This window comes from Eublepharis macularius, chromosome 16, assembly GCF_028583425.1.
Source record: "Eublepharis macularius isolate TG4126 chromosome 16, MPM_Emac_v1.0, whole genome shotgun sequence".
NCBI lineage: Eukaryota > Metazoa > Chordata > Lepidosauria > Squamata > Eublepharidae > Eublepharis > Eublepharis macularius.
Window position 1 is genome coordinate 46,514,213 of NC_072805.1, and position 17,551 is coordinate 46,531,763.

Here is a 17,551-nt window from a genome sequence, read left to right on the forward strand (position 1 = left end):
AAGGGATATATCCATCCACTTAAGCGAAAAGCTGAAATTGACATGCAGCTTAACCAGAGCCCTCCTGCAGTGTGCCGCTGATGCAAAGCAATTTGAGGCTAAGCACATTGATTTAATTGGTTTTATTTTCAGCACCTATTAGGTGCTGAAGTCTTGCGTTTTCTCTCACTCTCTCTCTAGGCGCGAATACTTTGGAGGCAGTTAACTCCTGCTAGTTAATGAGACTGCAAAATGAGTCTCATTAATGAGACAGCAAAATTTTGTTTGGAAGGTTGAGGTTGGGTTATAGGTATGCCTGGAATGCTCCCAACCAAGGGAAGGGGAATATCTGAGCCAGCCAAGAGACAACTGTTTCCTGGTAAAGCAACATGGCATCAATAACACGCAGCACTGATCGGATTTATTTCAGCTTCATTAGCCAAAGTGCTCCATCTCCATTCTCCTTACCCAAAATGGGACAGCATTTATTTATTTATTTACAGTCCCCCCTTTTCACTGAGACTGAAGGCAGATTACGCAGTGCGAGTCAGTACAGTCAATTTTAAGGACATTTCAATGAACACGTAATAGGGTATCTACATGCAAATTTGCAAAGATTTAAAAACAGCCAGAATCCGATATGAAGTTGAAGAAATGCTGAAACAGAGCTCCTGTTTTCCCTGCTCCTGGGCTTTGAGCAGAGGAGTACCAGACTGCACAACTCTCACCTTGTGGAAAGAGTGGAGTTACCGGGTCAGTCAGTCTAGGCATCATGCCAAGCCATAGTTAGAGAAGCTTAACTCTGATGTCATTCAACTGGGTGGGGGGCGGGTTGGCACTCAAGGCTATGGTAGAGTTTTCTGCAAGGTTTTTTTAAAAACAAAATCCTAAATCAGGACTAGACGTTGCAAAAAGCACCCACAGAATACCTTGCTGAGCTCTCACAAGGACCTCTCACAAAATATCAGCTGACTAGACAACCCAACAAAACACCAAGGCCCTCCCCACAAAGAGGTGAAGAGGTGGGGAAAGTGAAAGAAGGGGATAGAAAATGGGGAGGGGAGACAAACTGCAGGGACCGTGAGGGGAGAGAGGAGGAAGAGTAGCCCCCATGAAGAGAGGGATGAAGGCATGTAGGTGGCCAGGAGGGGGGGGGGGAGCAGGATCCAAAGGATCCTGGTACGAAAAATGGTACGAAAAATGGTACGAAAAATGGGTGGGTGGTGGAATAGGATGCCATTCTCCTTCTCCATGAGACCAGGGAGGCTCCCTTTTGTTGTGCCTGAAATTGCAAAGCCAACTAGTTGGCAAACCAGTGTCAGAAACCACATTTTTGAAATGGGCTTTGGTGTGACCTGAATTGACAGACCATGAAAATGTCTATTGCTTCATCTCCGGAGGGTCTTGCATGATACAGCAAGGTGTGGACTTAAGAACTGACAAGGCTAAGTACTGAGGTGATGAAAAAAAAAGGAAGCTGATTTTCAACCATGCTTTCTTGTTGTACCAGTGGAGGCTCAGACTCCAGGTTAGGCTACCATCGATGGTGTGTTATGACTCAAGTTACCCTCCCTTCGCTGTTCTTGTCCATCTTCTGAACTTGTGTGCATTCTGGATTTGGAAAGAAAATCCAAGACTTGACATCAAGTGAGGAAAGGCTCTTCAGAACTCCTCTCCAAAGGCACACAAAGGCAGTGGGAGATCCACCAGCAACCCTCCAAAACCTCTGTGAATATGGTTGAATGAGAGGCTTCCTTAGCTTTAGGTCTTCTGCTGGAATTCCCTTCGCCACCGAATCCCCCCGGCTTCCCTGCATCACATGGCCCCATCCAGCCGAAGAAGCTGCAGGCAGACTAGGGTGGCCCTTGAGAGCAGAATGGCTCCCCATGGCCCCCTTTTCAATTTGGGTGCTAAGCTGCCATCTCTTGTGCCAGGCATGCAGTCAGTTCCACTTGCGCTCTTGCCAGAGTCACTTTCCGTATGAGTCTCTTCTTTCAGCTTGTCAGTGGAAAGATTTTTTGTCCCTTTCCTCCTTCTGGGAAAAGAGCCCCCAACCAAATCTGTATTTAATAGAAAGTATTTTGAAAAGTATATAGTACTGAGAAGCCACACTTTCCAAGCAAAGGGAAATACGCTTATTAAAAATTCTTGATCCGTTGCATCAGGCTTCCCACAAAGCGTTTATCTTTTGAGGGGTACGTTTTCATTGGGGTTGCCTACTGGAGGGGCAGCCGTGGTCATGGAGCAAAGGGTTTTTTGGACCACTAATGACACCAAGGCTAGTAAAATAAGGGGGATTTTCCCCCCTCTGGATGAAATCTGATACAAGTACTTCAGTGGTTAGGAGTTGCATTGTGATTGAAAATATAGGCTTAGATTACTTTGCATTAATAACTACAAGGAAGTCCTGTGAAGAACTTTCTAGCCAGGATATTTGACTATAGAAAGCTAGAGCTGCGATCAAACGACACTTCCCCTTGTTTGAGCTTCAGGCACTTCATTATAGTCGGGAAAGTGGGCTGTGAAGTTGAAGAAGGGGGCTTCCATGGTTAGAGGGGAAGGGTCTTCTCGACATTCAATGCTGCCAATTCCAGCAAGCTTTTAAATGATTCCCCTGGCAGTACAGATGGTTTGGAACAATCTTCATTCTTATTTTTATTATTGTTATTTATTTCTGATAGTAATCTCAAAGATATACACAAAAAACATGACTATATCATTATCATCCAAATTACATCTCAACAGTCCTCCACTACTTTAATCATCTCCAGAGGGGAGAGGAATGATTTAAGTTCTTGTTTTTATTGATGCATTGTTACCTCCTAGCACAATGTCCACTTGTGGAACACTTGTGTTTCCAGTGATACTGCTTTTGTAACACGTCATGTATTTTATTTACATGAGTCATTTGGAGATGCCAGTACAAAATGTTGGTGTTCATAAAATTGTTTGTTTACATAGAATTTTAAAAAGCTGTGTGTGTGTGTGTGTGTGTGTAAAAATAATAATAAAAACATATCTTAAAACCAACAAGAAACAGCAACATATAATTAAAGCAATTAAAACCAGAGCTAAAATACACACACAGACATAAAAACAACAATTAAATACTGGACAGGGAGGAGGGATCGCTGAGGGAATGACAAAACAAAGAAGTCTTCACTCGCTGGCGGAAGAGGGCAACAATCTAAAACCAGATTGGATAGGATCTAAACACCTAGGAAAGCTTGAAGTTGTCCAGCCTCCACCTGTTCAGTCGCTTTGCTCTGCAATGAAACACTTGAGACAGGTCAATAGTTATTGAGATCTCCTGGGTCTAGGGCAGGCTGCTTTAGAAGTGGCCTCACCACAGCCTGTTTCACGGCTGGGGCAACCAGCCCCTTCTCAAGGAGGCGTTAACCACCTCTTGGACCCTGTCAGCCAGCCTCCACCTGGCAGATTTAAGCCGGGGTTGTTAACTTAATAGTGGTTTTATGTCAGACCTCGCCCGAGTTTAATTACAGAATTTTGCTGGGGAGAACTTTTCATGGGGAGTTTGAATCTGAGTGTAGGGCAACCCCCTGTTGTAAGGAATGTTGTGCTAATACGCAGGGCCAAGTTTCCAAGCTGAACACAGGCACTTGGTATTTAGTGCTATATCCTTTTCAGACAGTTGGGCGAGGGGCACGGCTTAGTGGACGGGCACTTGTGCATGCACGCAGTCCAAGGTTCAATTCTGGGAAATTCAGAGCAAGGAACTCGTGTATCAAGTGTTCAGGAAAGAGCTTTCAGATCTTGCAGAGTAACTGCCAGTCAGAGTAGACAACGGAGAGCTGGATGAACCCATAATTTGACTTAATATATAAGGCAGCTTAATACACATCTTTCGGTTCACATCTTTTGGAGGCATTGCAGAAAGGTGGACCAAAATTGGCACCAGAAGCCCAAAAAGGTCAGGAAGAGAGTGTAAAATTTAAAACACATCTTTACATAATTATTAATAATAATCTCTGTAACATCAAATAGAGTGTAATAACCTGGCTTTCTAGTCTATTGAACTTGCTATCAGTGTAATTCATCTGCTGTTGGATATGTTTCATCTGGAACCCATCAGTGTTTAAACTAGTCCAGACAGGCTGCTGCAGCCTAAAACGCAGATTACGCAAGCCTATCAAAACAGAGCAAGGAAAATAAGCTTTTATGTTCTTTCTGTTGAAGTTCATCTATGGGTTCCTGATTTGCAGGTACAGGCCTCTTCAGGAGCTGATTGACAAGCCAGATGCCGTTGATTGTTTAGAAGATCTAAATAAAAAAAAGAGAGGGGAGAATCTTTCTGGAGCATCAAATTTTCTAGTGCAAAGTTGCAAAAGCTCCCTGTACAGAAGAATAATTTATGCTTTTATGGAGAAGTTGCCCACAAGCTATGAAAAAGGGTTCATGGGTGTAACTTACTGCTCTACCACCTTCAGAAGCAGTGGCGTCAGCAGCTTCCTATGGATTAAGCCACTTTGTGGATGCCCCCTGAATGGAATGGGTGCTTATATGTAATAAATATTTTAAATAAATAAGTACCTTCCCTATTTTGCTGAGTTTCAGGTGGAGGAACAGACCACCCCCATTAAATTACATGGAATTCTATACAGGTATGAACCTACCTTACACCAAATCAAACCACTGGTCCATCTGTCTGCGGCTGTCTTGGGTTTCAGACAGAGAAAAGTTTTTCCTAATATTTGCTACTTGAGACTCTTTAAGAGGCGACGGCCATTATTAAGCCTGAGTCCGTCAGTATGCAAGGTGCGATCCGAGGGTAGTCTCTTGACTGCCTTGTTGTTGGTAGAATTGTCGCTTTTGCTAGACCGTTCTATCCTGGCTTGTGAAAAATATCCAATTTTTGGCTCCTTGTGTAGATTGCATGGAACAGGACTTCAGTTAGCTTCAGGGCAGGTTCCTTGTACAAGTGATTCAAGGTTAGTGACACCACAGTTTGAGGAGGGCAGCCCAGCTGGAGTGAGAGGTATGGATTGTGTCCATAGTTGCCTGCTGCTTGGAAGGAAGGTACACTCTGGGACTTGCCTTCCTCCTCGTGATGACTGTGATTTTGAGAGGCAATGGATGCCCCATTACCAGGTGTGCTTACAGGTGTGTCCCATTACCAGGTGTGCTTACAGGTGTGTATTACCAGGTGTGTACAGTAGGCATGCATTTGTGTGAATGAGGCCATTTCTTCCTTGGGCAAAAATTCACCCAGCATAAGAGATAAAACTCTTTTCTGCCGCTTTTCGTATCTGTTGTCAAAAAGCTGCAGGTTTAGGTTTTAACACCCAGTGTGAGGAATAACATGTACAATTCTAAGGGACCTTGAAAACAAAGAGACAAAGCTCTGATGCAGAGATGGAAGGAAAATGGAAGAATATAGAATAATTGGAGAAAGTTTATTGAGGGGAATGGGCACAAAGCACATAGTCAAAGTAATACTTCAGTACATGTGTGTGTTACGTGCCGTCAGACACAGTCCCGTTACTCACACAAGACCGTTGTCTAAATGAATCTCAGAGAACGAAGGATTGGAGAGAGAGGAAAGAAGCACGGGGAGATTTGACCTATCCTTCTAATTGAGATACGGGAAAGCTGTGGGGTGGGAAGGAGGCAAACATGGGAGGGGTTTTCACTGCAGAAGCCTTCCCAGATAAAGTGAGCAAGAAGAGGAGGGGTTCTAAATGAACTAGGTGCCAAATTTGGGAGTAAAATTCATCATTATTGATTGATTTGATTTATAGTCCACTTTCCCCGCAGGTGGGATCAGAGTGAATTAACAACATACTAATACATACGATAAAACACTGGTAGCAATTCTATAAATACTGTACGAAAAACATCCTAAAGCAGCCCACGTTGCATCCCATATCTCAGACAGAACTGAAGTCTCCAGGGATTCTTCTGTGTGGCAAAAGTAAGGCAAGATGGAGTGGCTCCTTGATTGGACCAAGATGCTTAGAACGGTAGTCATGGAGTTGGCAGTGCCTGATTAGGTGATTTGTGGGCCTTCTTTTGTTCCAGCTGGCACCTTCCTGCGACCGAACTAGTCCGCCAGTTTATTTCATGATTGAGGATTCAGTCATGCAATGTAGTCTTCTGTTACCTATTCTCCTAACCAACCTCATCTCCTTCATTCTGCAGCTTTCCTCTGGAACAGCTCCCAGGCCAGGGCTTTCCAGACTTTCTTGAGTTTGGCAGAATCGGCTGGCTGGTAAAGGGGGTAAAGATGAATGCCAGCCAAATGGCAACAACCTGTTGTCTCTGCCTCCCATCCTGACCCATTTCCCATCCTGATCCTATGCCATCCAAAGCCTGTACGGGTGGCAAAATACTCTGAGCCGACTTGGGTCATTACGTGCAAAAATGGTCCTGAGATGGCAAGACACTGGCTGCCTTCAATTCAGCTATTTTAGCAGTGGTGTATTCCCTTGCCTCTGTTGAAGTGCTTCTTGCCCACTAGAGCCCAGTGCAGAATTTCAGCAGGATTAGAGATCAACAAGATTTTCCGTGTAAGCTCTTGAGAGTCAGGGCTGTCCTTCTTCAATTCACTGCCCCACTGAACTCCAATCCTGCTGTTCTACTGCAGGCCAACCCCCCTACCCATCTAAAACTGTCCTCATTAGAATTTCAGTGGGATTTATTTCCAGGCAGCAGCTTTAATTTATAAAAAATAGCTGAAGCCATGTCAAAACCTTCTTGGGTTGAATACTCGGGCTCTCCAAAGCATAAAAGACGTTGGCTAGGAAGGAGCAGCTGCAGGGAGCATGCCACATCCTCCCTCCCTGCTGCTAGAAACAATGCCAATTACCCAGGAACTGCAGGTGTCAAAGGAAACAGTCCAAAAGCTGGAGGGCAGCTTTTAAAATGTTGTGTCCAGTCAGCTGTCTGCTGCCTTAGGGATCATTTGCTGATAGATGTGAGGTATAAATCCTTAAATATTTACCAAATGATAAGCCCCAAAACTGAGCATGCTAAATCGTCTGCGCTGCAAAATTATTTGCGTTGATCTATCAAGCTCAGGTCTTGAAGAGTTTAATGATTCGCCACATTGGTTATTTAGAAAAGGAGGAATGGGGCAGGATTTCTGAGCAGGAGGGGAGGGACTTCAGCCCCCAAATATGGTGTCAGGCTTATTGTCTGTTTTGCTTTTGCTGGTTTTGACTTAATAGAAATTTGTATTAAATTCCAAACATTAGTTGAACATTCCTCTCAACCAGAGTTCAGCTCATAAAAAGCTATTACTGCACAGGCTATAAATCTTACTGTCGTATTGCTGCTATTTTCTGCCTTTCCCCTCTCTTTCCACTAAGCATCCCTGCACCAGGTGTTAAATCTGGAAGCTGATAATACACTGCCTTTGCCCAATGCTTTAATGAGATGGGTGTGCCTGCGATTTCTGAGCCATACCGCTCAAAAGCTGCGCATGGAACACTTGGATTCCAGCTGCCGAGCCCAGAAACAAAAACTGTTCTCTTGTTTAACCCGCTACCTTGTTTCAATCAAATGCTCATTAAGCACCTTACCCAGCCTGTCAAGGAAATGTGTATTTTGCTCACACCAGACGAGTCGCTTAAGGTTGCATGCTGTGGGGATGAAATAAAAGGCCTCTTTTGGAGAATGCAACCACATGAAATTAAGCCTGCGCCGAGGAAGGCTGAGGTTGAGAACTGCTTGGTCAATACACTTAAAATAAATGGTGCCTTTTTATTGTAACTGCAGTTACAAATCCAACTCTTAATTAGCAATAGGGTTGGTCAGATCTGAGGGGGTGTATTACAGCTGTGCATGTCCATTTCCATATCAGAGACTTCAACTGTTTTCTCCTTAATTCCCTGCACATTATCTTAATAGGTACAGGTAGGGAAAATTAACACCAGAAATAGCTTAAATGTTTTGTGGATTGTGTCCTTATTGCATTCAGAAGAGGAAACTTCTAAGGAATCACAGGGGTTGGTCGGTAACTGGGGGTGCAGAAGGGAAGGGGCTGAGCTCCATCTCTGGGATCTGCCCTACCAAGTGCCCTACGATAGAAGCCTGGATGGCTGTGCAGCCTCTCTGCAAACACTTTCTCCTCTTATTGGAGCTACCAGAGGCTGGCTGCAGCTTCAAACTTCTTGTAAAGCAGTTTAGTCCTGCCATATGGAAGGAGGCAATAACACCCTTCAGGGCTAGGTGGAAGACAGATCCAAGTGTCCAGGCTGCAGCCTTGTGCATGTCTACTTAGAGACGAAGCCACCCGTTAGGGCTTGTTTCTGTTGAATGTGCTTAGCATTGCTCTGTGTTAATTTCTAATTGCAGTTATAAGGGATGCCATATGGGCTAGCATCTGCTTATAGGCTCCATAGAATCTCATTAGAGCTTGACTCTGGCGGTTGCCCCCATCCCCACATTTCTTAATGCTTCCATATATGTATTTTGTTTGCAGTCTCTGGCCAGTTGCAGTTTAATAAACTTAAAATAAAGGCAGCAATTTCAGGAAAAAAAATAAATGTTTGGCAAAGCGTTGTCTCTCCCGCCCTGTTCAATGTCCCCTATCATTTAAGAATACTAAAGCAATGATTTTATCTTTCCAACACATTCTTGCAAACAACCCCCTTGCTCAGAGAATCATAAGCGTTCCACTTAATCATGCAGAATATGATACAAGAAACCACTCCGTTCCAAGAAGACCTAGAGATGGAAAGAGCTTAACGATTGGCTGTCCCTTAGCATCTGTTCTTCCGTGTTCTGTCCAAGTTGGTTTTAAGTGAAGCTGTTCTCCTGGCTCTGAGGAGAAACATACAACACAAGTCAAATCCTTTGTGATGGACCTGAATGTGCCCCATTCATTTCAGACAATCTTGCTCAGGAGATCTCCTGGGTCATTGTACCCGAGAAATACAAAAGTATACACAAACCAAAGAAGCCTCACAGATTCAACATGGACAGCATCATGCGAATTTTCTTCTGTATTCCATTTTTGTGTTTATGTGAAAAATTGCACTCCTGACAGCAAAGCCAAGTGTCCATCTGACTGGAGTATGTGTCAGTGTCTGTGAAGTAGAGATGGGCACGAACCAGAAAAAAACAAACCATGCGGTTCGTGGTTCATCACATTTCACGAACCACAAACTTTCACAAACCTGCCCCGGTTCGCGAACTACTTCGTTTGGTTCCAAGCCAGCAAATCACCACGTCCAGGTCAGCAGAAGGTCACTTCCAGGTCAGCAGAAGGTCTGCAGAAAGCCCATTTCCCGTTGCCTAGGAAACTGATTGGCGCCAGGCTGTCTGCAGTGACAAACTGAAAAATGAACGAAACGAACCACCCTAAAGTTTGTGGTGGTTCGTCAGAAATGGCCTCTGACGAACCGCTGGTTTGTGAACCACAAACCGGCCTGGTTTGTGCCAAACTTCGGTTCATATTTTGGTTCGTGCCCATCTCTACTGTGAAGTTGTGATTCTTGTTCTCTTTTTCTGCCCAACTCAGTAAATTGGAGCTGCTGAAAGTGGGCAGATATCCCTCCCTCTGGGCAGCAGCTCAAATTCCCCTCCAGCTTGCTGTTTGTACAGTTTTAATTTTGATGCATCTTCACCCGGACACTGACAGTCTACCTTTTTAAATTTACAGTGAAATACCTATCCAGCTAAGTGATGCAGTGTTATTAGCAATCTTAATTTTTATCTTGAGAGGCACTGAGCAGTTGATATCTGGTTTATACCTCAAGGCATTGCCTGGGCTCTGTCCAAGAAACCATTTCTCCCCTCTTTGTAAAATCCCTCAAATTCAAAGCAATGCAGTACTGGAACGCCCAAGAAATGTGAATCAGCTGTGTTGTGGCCCTCGCAGTAGTTTGTCTGATTATATGTGGGGAAGACTTGGAAAATAAGGCGTGCCGTAGACTTTGGCATCATCCTTCTTCTTGCTTGCCTATCCTACCTTCTCATGCCAGAGTGGAAGACAAGTTCCCCATTCTGTGGGGAGATTTGATAGTATGGGGGCTTTTCTTGCAGTCTTCTCCTGTCTTCCTCTATGAGAAAGGACTGGAGGCTGAGTTTGTTTGCATTCTAGCTTGCCCGTAGCATGTAGCCTGTGATTTTCTCTTACAGGGCTTAAACTCAGAAGGCAGCCCTGCAACCATTTAATCCTCATCACCAAAAGAGGAAAAACAGTCCTACGTTGAAGCTGTTCCCTTGCGTGAGAATTAATGTACTGGCTCATCTGGAAAATGCATTGCATGGCCCAAGGAAAGGGAAGAGTTCGTGAAGACTTTGAATTGCATTCCAGACAGTTGCGTTGCCTATCCCCCCCCCCCCGGTTCTGAAGGGGTTAAACCATCAAGATCGAGCCAGCCGATAGTGCCATTGTTGGCAAAATGTAAATAAGCTCAGGCAGCCATGGAGTTTCTGTCATGCCCGCGCACTTTCCAAACCCACAAGCTCCTTTGGAAGGGGAGAAATTTTCGTTGTTGATTCCGAAGTTAGTTTTTCTTGGCGGCACATGGGGTGGCTTTTGCCATCCAGCTGCAATTCTGTGATGCTGTGGAAAAGAGCTTATGTAACAGGATGTCTCAGGAAGGCTTTTACATTTTTAAAATATATATTTATGTAGAAAGGGAGAGCAAGAGAGAGTGCAAACGAGCAGGGGTGGAAACCTGTCAATTTTTTTTCCATCAACAAATTCTGATATGCTGAAATTAAATCATCCTGCTCTTTAAAAATATAAAGCAGTTTTTTTATTATTATGATTAATTTATTGCTCCAGGCTGGAAAGCCAAAAGACAATGCATAAATTGCTGACAGCACATATTCTAGACTGGAGGAGGCCTTGCGGCTTTGGGTGACAGGTGATACTAATTTAAATGTCAAACTTTGGTTTCAAGCTGTGGGTTGCCCCATGTGAAAGGAACAGAGCTGCGGTTCCCCTCCTCAGCACATGGCTCCTTATATCACTTGACCCTTTATTTGGAGATCTTGAGCTGGTGACACTCGAGCTGCATCCAGACAATATATTTAACCAACGTATGTGTGCGAAAAAGGCTTGACGTCGGTCTTCTGAGCTTCTCTTGCCTCCCTTCTTGTGCAGTGACGTAATTTTGGTTAGAGACCAATTCTAGATCTCTGCAATGTCCCAGTCCTGGTTTGGGGTGGGGAGGGGACTGACTCTGATTTACCTGTGCAACTGCATTGATATTCTTCGAGAAGAAAGGGGGAGGAAGAAAGTGCGCGTGCAAGTCTGGCAACACACAAAGTTTGTGTATGTCATGTTAATGTTGGTTGAAAGTGATGTGTGTGAGCAGCCAAGTTTTTATCTAATGTTTTCAATCTTAAATAGCCAGTGACCTGGTATTGTGAAATGCAGTGTTGTTTGCCTGGTTCGTTGTCATGTAGGATGTCCATAAATGATGTTTTGACTGTTGATTGTACTAAATGTCCTCAAAGCTTTCTGAAGGTTTGTTTCTACTGGAGAGTACCTTCATATCGTGTTATAATAAAATATTTGGATTTGAGTCCAGTGGTACCTTCGAGACCAACAGGATTGTCAGGTTATAAGCTTTCGAAAGTCTGAGCTCCCTTCTTCAGATACCTTCGCCATCTGGTATTTATCTTTGGTATTTGAAGAAGGGAGCTTTGCCCCTTAAAAGCGTATACCCTGGAAATCTCGTTGTTCTCTGTTTTGTCATTGGACTCAAACCCTACTGTTCTGCTGCAAACCAACATGGCTACCTACCTGAAAATAAAAATATTTGTATCTGAGCAGTGGCTAGAAGCTATTGTCAGAAATGCCTGCCATGGAGTTTTCTGCACAATGTGAACTGACATTACACTTACAGCTTGACACCAAAATCACTGTTGGAGGGAAGACCTCAGTAGCAAAAAAAAATCTAATATTAGCCAAGTGACATTTTTTCAAGATTTTACTTTGCTGCATTTTTCTGAATACACTATTTTCCAATATTGCTACCCTGATTGACTCAGGTAGGCACTCTGTCCATTCACGACTAAGAAATGTATTTATTTTATTTAAAACATTTTATGCTGTCTTTTGCCCAATTCAGGGTCCCCATCATAAAACATTTCAAACATAAAAAGCATTTAAAATGCAAGAATATATAAAACATTTTAAATAAGTAAATAAAACACATGAAAACAAACAGGAAGGAGGGCTAAGTGTTCGTAGTGAGGGAATGCCAAACAAAGCAAAGTCTTCATCCGTTGGCGCAAGACAACAATAGAGGAAGGCAGACACCTCTTTCTAGGGAGGGAGTTCCAAAGTTTTGATACCACCCATTGAAGGTTGCCAGTTGCCACCCATCTAGTCTCCAAAAACGACCAGAGCGGTTGGGTAGGTACATATTGGGGTAGATGGTCCTGCATAGATCTCTTTTGATTCTTCTCGAAAGGTTATCTGATGCTACTGTGTAGACATGACTCCCTTTCTCCTTTGTATTGTGTCAACACTATAAAAGTGGCAGGGGTGTCCTAAACCAGTACCTTTATTCCTGTGGCTTTCTTTATGCATCTCTGCTCTTGGATAGCCATGGAAAATCTAAGGAATCGCTCAGATATCTTAGTTTTTTTCTAAACCATATCTGCACTTGTGGAACTCTTGATTTATTCTTTCTCCTGAAATAGGAGTTGTGCAGAAATGTGGAAGATGAATAACATAAATAAAAGTAAATAAATTGATGCGAAATAAGTATGGAAACCAAGACATTTGTGTTGATGCTTTTCTCATATTGTGGGTTGTGCCGCAACTTCCATTCCTTTTCATCTTGATCCACAAGCACATGCACAACTTGAGAAGTGAAGAAAAGCAAAGCTGAATAGGCCAATTCGTGTGTGTGTGTGGTCTCTACTGGAAAGTGCCAGCTACTGGCTCTAAACCTACTACTTTAGCTGGTTTGTGTAGCACACTAATTTAACTGTAGTCATATGTAATCATGTTACTAGTTCAGGGTGGAAGTTCACATTTCAATTGTACATTCCCTTGAATTTGATAGAATTGGACAAGTAAGGTTTGGGACAATTGTCCATACCAATGGGACAATGATTTCTATGTCAGAAATTGAACTTGCTGGATTAATATTGGTTCCCTGCAGTGTAAGAGTGCAGTTCTGGGCAAACTGGGATGCATAATGGAAAACATAAATTCTTCAGCACTCTTGCCTTCCTGAGGCTGACTTATTAAAGCAGGATAGCTGAAAGGATTTATGAGTCCTTCCCTTATCCCATTGCACAGCTGACAAGCATAAATTCATTGTCTGATGAAGCGCTTCCTTTTCTGCTTTTTGCTGCTTGGACATCCCTTTTGACCTCTTTAGTTTGATGCTCCTATTTGCAGTGACATCTGGAATCTCTCTGTGGCTTCACTAAAAATTCTGATTTCTTCTGTGTACACTGTGGGGAGGGTGGATATTTTCATCCTCGAAGCACTGCAGCTGGAAAACTCCCCAGTGCAGTCTTCATGTAGGAATGGCCAGGCTAGCATTCCTCCACCCCCCCTTTCCTGCCTGTAGAGTTTAGTTCGTGAGCAACGGTTGCTATGTTTCCAGGTTATTATAGATATTTGTGGGGCCACAGAATGAACCGACTCATGTTCCAGTATGATAGTGCCGGTAATAATGCCCCTCCTTGATGCTCCAGTTTTGAATAACCACATGTGTACATAGGTGAGAACTGCTGCTTGAGAATGGATTTTCCACAAATTGTTCCCGTGGTGTAATAGCAAGAGGGATCCTAGATGTCTTTTGAGTCCTTCTCTTGGTGGTGTCCTTAGAAAATAGCTCGTGTGTGTGTGTGTGTGGGGAAGGCCTTTAGACAAAGGTCCATAATGTATCTGCTTTTGGAGCACAAGTTTTTCACTCGTTTATTCTTTGTTACGTTCACAGCCCATTTTTTCAGACAGCAGATGATTACTAGAGATGCAGGCCTCTGCTTTCAGCCATTCAAACTAAAAAGGACAAGTTTCACAAAGGAATAGGAATGGTGGGGAACGGCAGGAAATGATAGAGTGCATATGTAAAGTGCCATCAAGTGGCAGCCCCATGCAGTTTGTAAGGCAAGAGATGAACAGAGGTAGTTAGTCCTTTCCTGCCTCCATAGCAACCCTGGACTTCCCTGGTGGTCTCCTACCCAAGTACTAACAAGGGCCAACCCTGCTAAGCTTTGGAGAGCCTGGGCCATCCAGGTCAGGGTAATGGTGGAATGAGGGGATCAGTTTGACTGTGATGGCATCCATGCCCCGTTGGGTCCGGGTGGACTTCCTTCTGCTCCTGCTTTTCCTGGGGGGGGGAGGGCCACAGCGGCCCAGTATCCCTTGCATTGGGGGTGGGGGTGGGGGGCAGCGTGTTCCTTGACTTGGTTCTGCAGCCTCATCGCAGCCGGCAGTTAGAGCAACAGGGAGAGCAAACTGTATGGGCTTCAGGTGGCTTTGCTTGTGTCTGGTGCACAGCCTTCCTCGAAAGCCTTGCAGGTGTTAGTTATTTAAGGCGATTAGGAGGTTAAAGACACAATCCTGTCTTTCGGCAGGGCTCTAGAATGTTTCACCAGCGGTAGGTCTTTTAGCAGAATGAGAGCTGTTACCTCACAGGTTCTGCCCCAGTGTTGACATCTCTATCTGTTGGCCTTCTGTGGGTGGGCTTTCTTTTATTTTGCTTCTTCTCCCCCCCCCCCGCCCACCCGCTTCCATTTCAGTTGTAAGTTTAGCCATGAATGTTACCAGGTTATTGCCGATTGAAGTTTTACATGCTAATACCCTGCTGTGCTTATGAAATACGAACTAGGCCTTAAAGCTCTGAAATGCACCCGCAATGACTCTCTTAAAATGCTTTTAATATGAGAGGGAGGTATGAGCACAGGGCCGTTGGGGAAGACTGAGGCCTGGAGGCAAAGACCCGACATCCGAGGGGCTTACTTGTTCTCTTTCGATCAAATTGTATACTACTAACTCAGAATTCAGTTGTCAAAAACTATTAATTTTATAGAAAACTTGGGTTTCTTATTTGCCTTTGAAAATGTTTGCCTCCTAAGGGTTTTTTTCTCTATAACAGCACCATTTTGTTACAACAACTTGTTTTTAGGAGGATTTGGAATGTAAGGAAGCATGTGTTTCCTAAATGCATGCTCGCTTCCAAGGGCAGGCAGGTTGGCAATATGCAGGACGTAGATTAGGCAGCTGTGTCCTCCACTTCTTTCCGTCCCTGGACTAGGTTAACAAGGTGCTGTAAAGGATGGTAAAAGTTCATTCTTTAACCAATCCCTATCAATGGCACTAGAAATCCATTCCAGTTTCCTCCATTCCTGACGTGTGAACCCTGGCAGTTCTGTGGTGTAGCTCCTACATCCATAGACTGCATGTTTGAGTCTGTTGACCTGTTCATGGTGCACTCGACGAATCCAGCCGAGCGTGTGCTGTTCTACAATTGCTAGTAAGAAAACCTACTTCTTGTGGGTATTGTGACATGACTTTTTCATTAAAATAGCTTGTTGGATTTTAACTGGGAACTCCTGAAATGCTGACGATGTCTAATACATTAGTTTTCCATTTATTTTTGACCATGTTCTCCTGGAAGCTCAAACCATGGGTTCCTACCACATTTGAAAAGGCATGTATATCTGCTGTGGTTGCCCTGTTTTTAAACCCACCCTGCATTTAAACCATTGTCAAGCTTCATGGCGATTGCCACAAAACCCAAGTGAGGCAAACGTTGCCCATTCTTACTGTGGAATGCTCCTGCTCTTCGTTTCCCAAGAACTCCTACCCTGGAATCAGGATGCGATGGAGAAAGTGCAAAAAGAGATACCATCTCCTAGTCATGCTTCTCAGGATAATAGCAGTTGTCTCTTAGTGGAATATACCGTTGTTTTCATGGGCAACTCTTAGCAAGCAACTGGTTTGGGGTTCCCTGCGGGGTGGGGGGAATCCTTTTTTGCATGGTATGAGAAGACAACTGGACCTGGAGCTGCTGCCCAGATGGAGACAACTGTCTCAGGGGACAATTTCAAACATCCAGGGAGGGGGAGGGGTTCTCCAGCCTCTGTGATATTGTAATTGGTTGAATACTATAAAATGCTTCTGAATGGCAGGAGTCTTTTTTAGATGGTACTTGTGGACAGGTCTCTTAGGAGGTTATGAGAGCAAATTTCCCAGAAAAGTTGTGATATTTCCTTCCCTGGAGATTTGAAAGAAAAGGTTGTGTGCAAGTGGTTCTGACATGCGGATGTCAAAGTCGATGAGTACTACTGGTTTTAATAGTTATTCTTACTCCCATGGAGACTCGGGTGGGGCGGGGGGCTAACAGAAAACTCAAAGCAGCCTCCTCCAACTGCAGTTTACAGGATTCCATGTGGGAAGATCTGATAGTTAAATGACCAGCGTAAGCTAGTTGTCTAGATGACTTTCTTTCCAGGCCTGTGACTTTACTAATGGAGTTGTGCTCTGTGTGGATAGGTGCATGAGCAGCGGCAGAAGTTTGACTAGGCAACAGCCGTACATTCCTAAACCTTCAGGTGCAATGGTGTGAGCTCTGCAGATGGGTTGTCAGTTTTACAGAGACTGTGGATTTTTAAACCATGTGCTCTCCTTTTCTATATTTCCTTTGCTTTATAGGTCACCTTTTTTATAAGTTTGGAATTACAGAATCTGACTGGTACAGGATCAAGCAGAGCATAGACTCCAAATGCCGAACAGCTTGGCGGAGAAAACAGCGGGGCCAGAGTCTTGCAGTCAAAAGCTTTTCAAGGCGCACACCTTCCTCATCGTCTTATAGTGGCTCAGGTAAAGATCATCTTCCTCTGCCCCCACTAATTTAACATCTGGGCTGCAGAAAGAAGCTGTGGTGCATTTCCTGAGCCAGAGATGGCCTGGAGATGAAGTTGCCGTGTTCACCTTAATGTCCTGTATACATTTCTGCTTTCCTTTGGCTGTTTCACAGGGCTGCTTTGTCCAGTTTTCTCACTCTTGGGAAACAAAGTTCTTCAACTACCTGTCTCTTAAAAGCAGAACAGTGAAAAATAAGCAAGTGCATTTATACGTATTTATATGTGTGTAACCAGCACAGTTTAGATTACCTTTGTGTCAAATATGGGAGCCTTTGAATGGCTGCTGCTAATATGCAAAAAGAAAATAATGTCTAACCTTTTGTGGGATATTTTGCAGTATCTGATGAATGTGGACCACTAGGTTATGGTGGTGAGTAAGTTTTAATGCCAACTCTGTGTGTTTTCCTTTGTCAAGTGTGGGGCTCAGGAGTTCTGTTTGTGGGGCTGAGAACTGAACGCGCGGCGATACCTGAATGAGGATCCCATTAGCCGTTGCTGTCTTGCTTCTCTAGTCTGCCTCTGGATAATTCCCCGAGTAGTTTTGGAGTAGATCTGCACCATTCCCACAATGCATCTGAATGGGGGCCATTTCAGGTTTTGTTCTCCTGCCTCTGGAGAGGTGGGCTCTGACCCATGGATGCTTATGGCAACATAGATCTGCTAGTCTTTAAGGTGCCACATGGCTCTGGGTTGCAATTGTTCCGTGAAAAGGCTTCGATTTTTCTGCGGCTTTAGTTCGTAACAGGAAAGGAGT

General features: G+C 44.0%; 1 protein-coding gene across 1 annotated transcript in view; it reads left to right on the forward strand.

Annotated features, from left to right (window-relative positions):
* Positions 1–17,551, forward strand: part of BANP (BTG3 associated nuclear protein) — a 175,981-nt gene that overhangs the window by 69,075 nt on the left and 89,355 nt on the right. Inside the window, exon 9 of the mRNA XM_055000228.1 lies at positions 16,586–16,753. Within this exon, the coding sequence (XP_054856203.1) occupies positions 16,586–16,753 (168 nt within the window). The remainder of the gene's footprint in view (positions 1–16,585; positions 16,754–17,551) is intronic.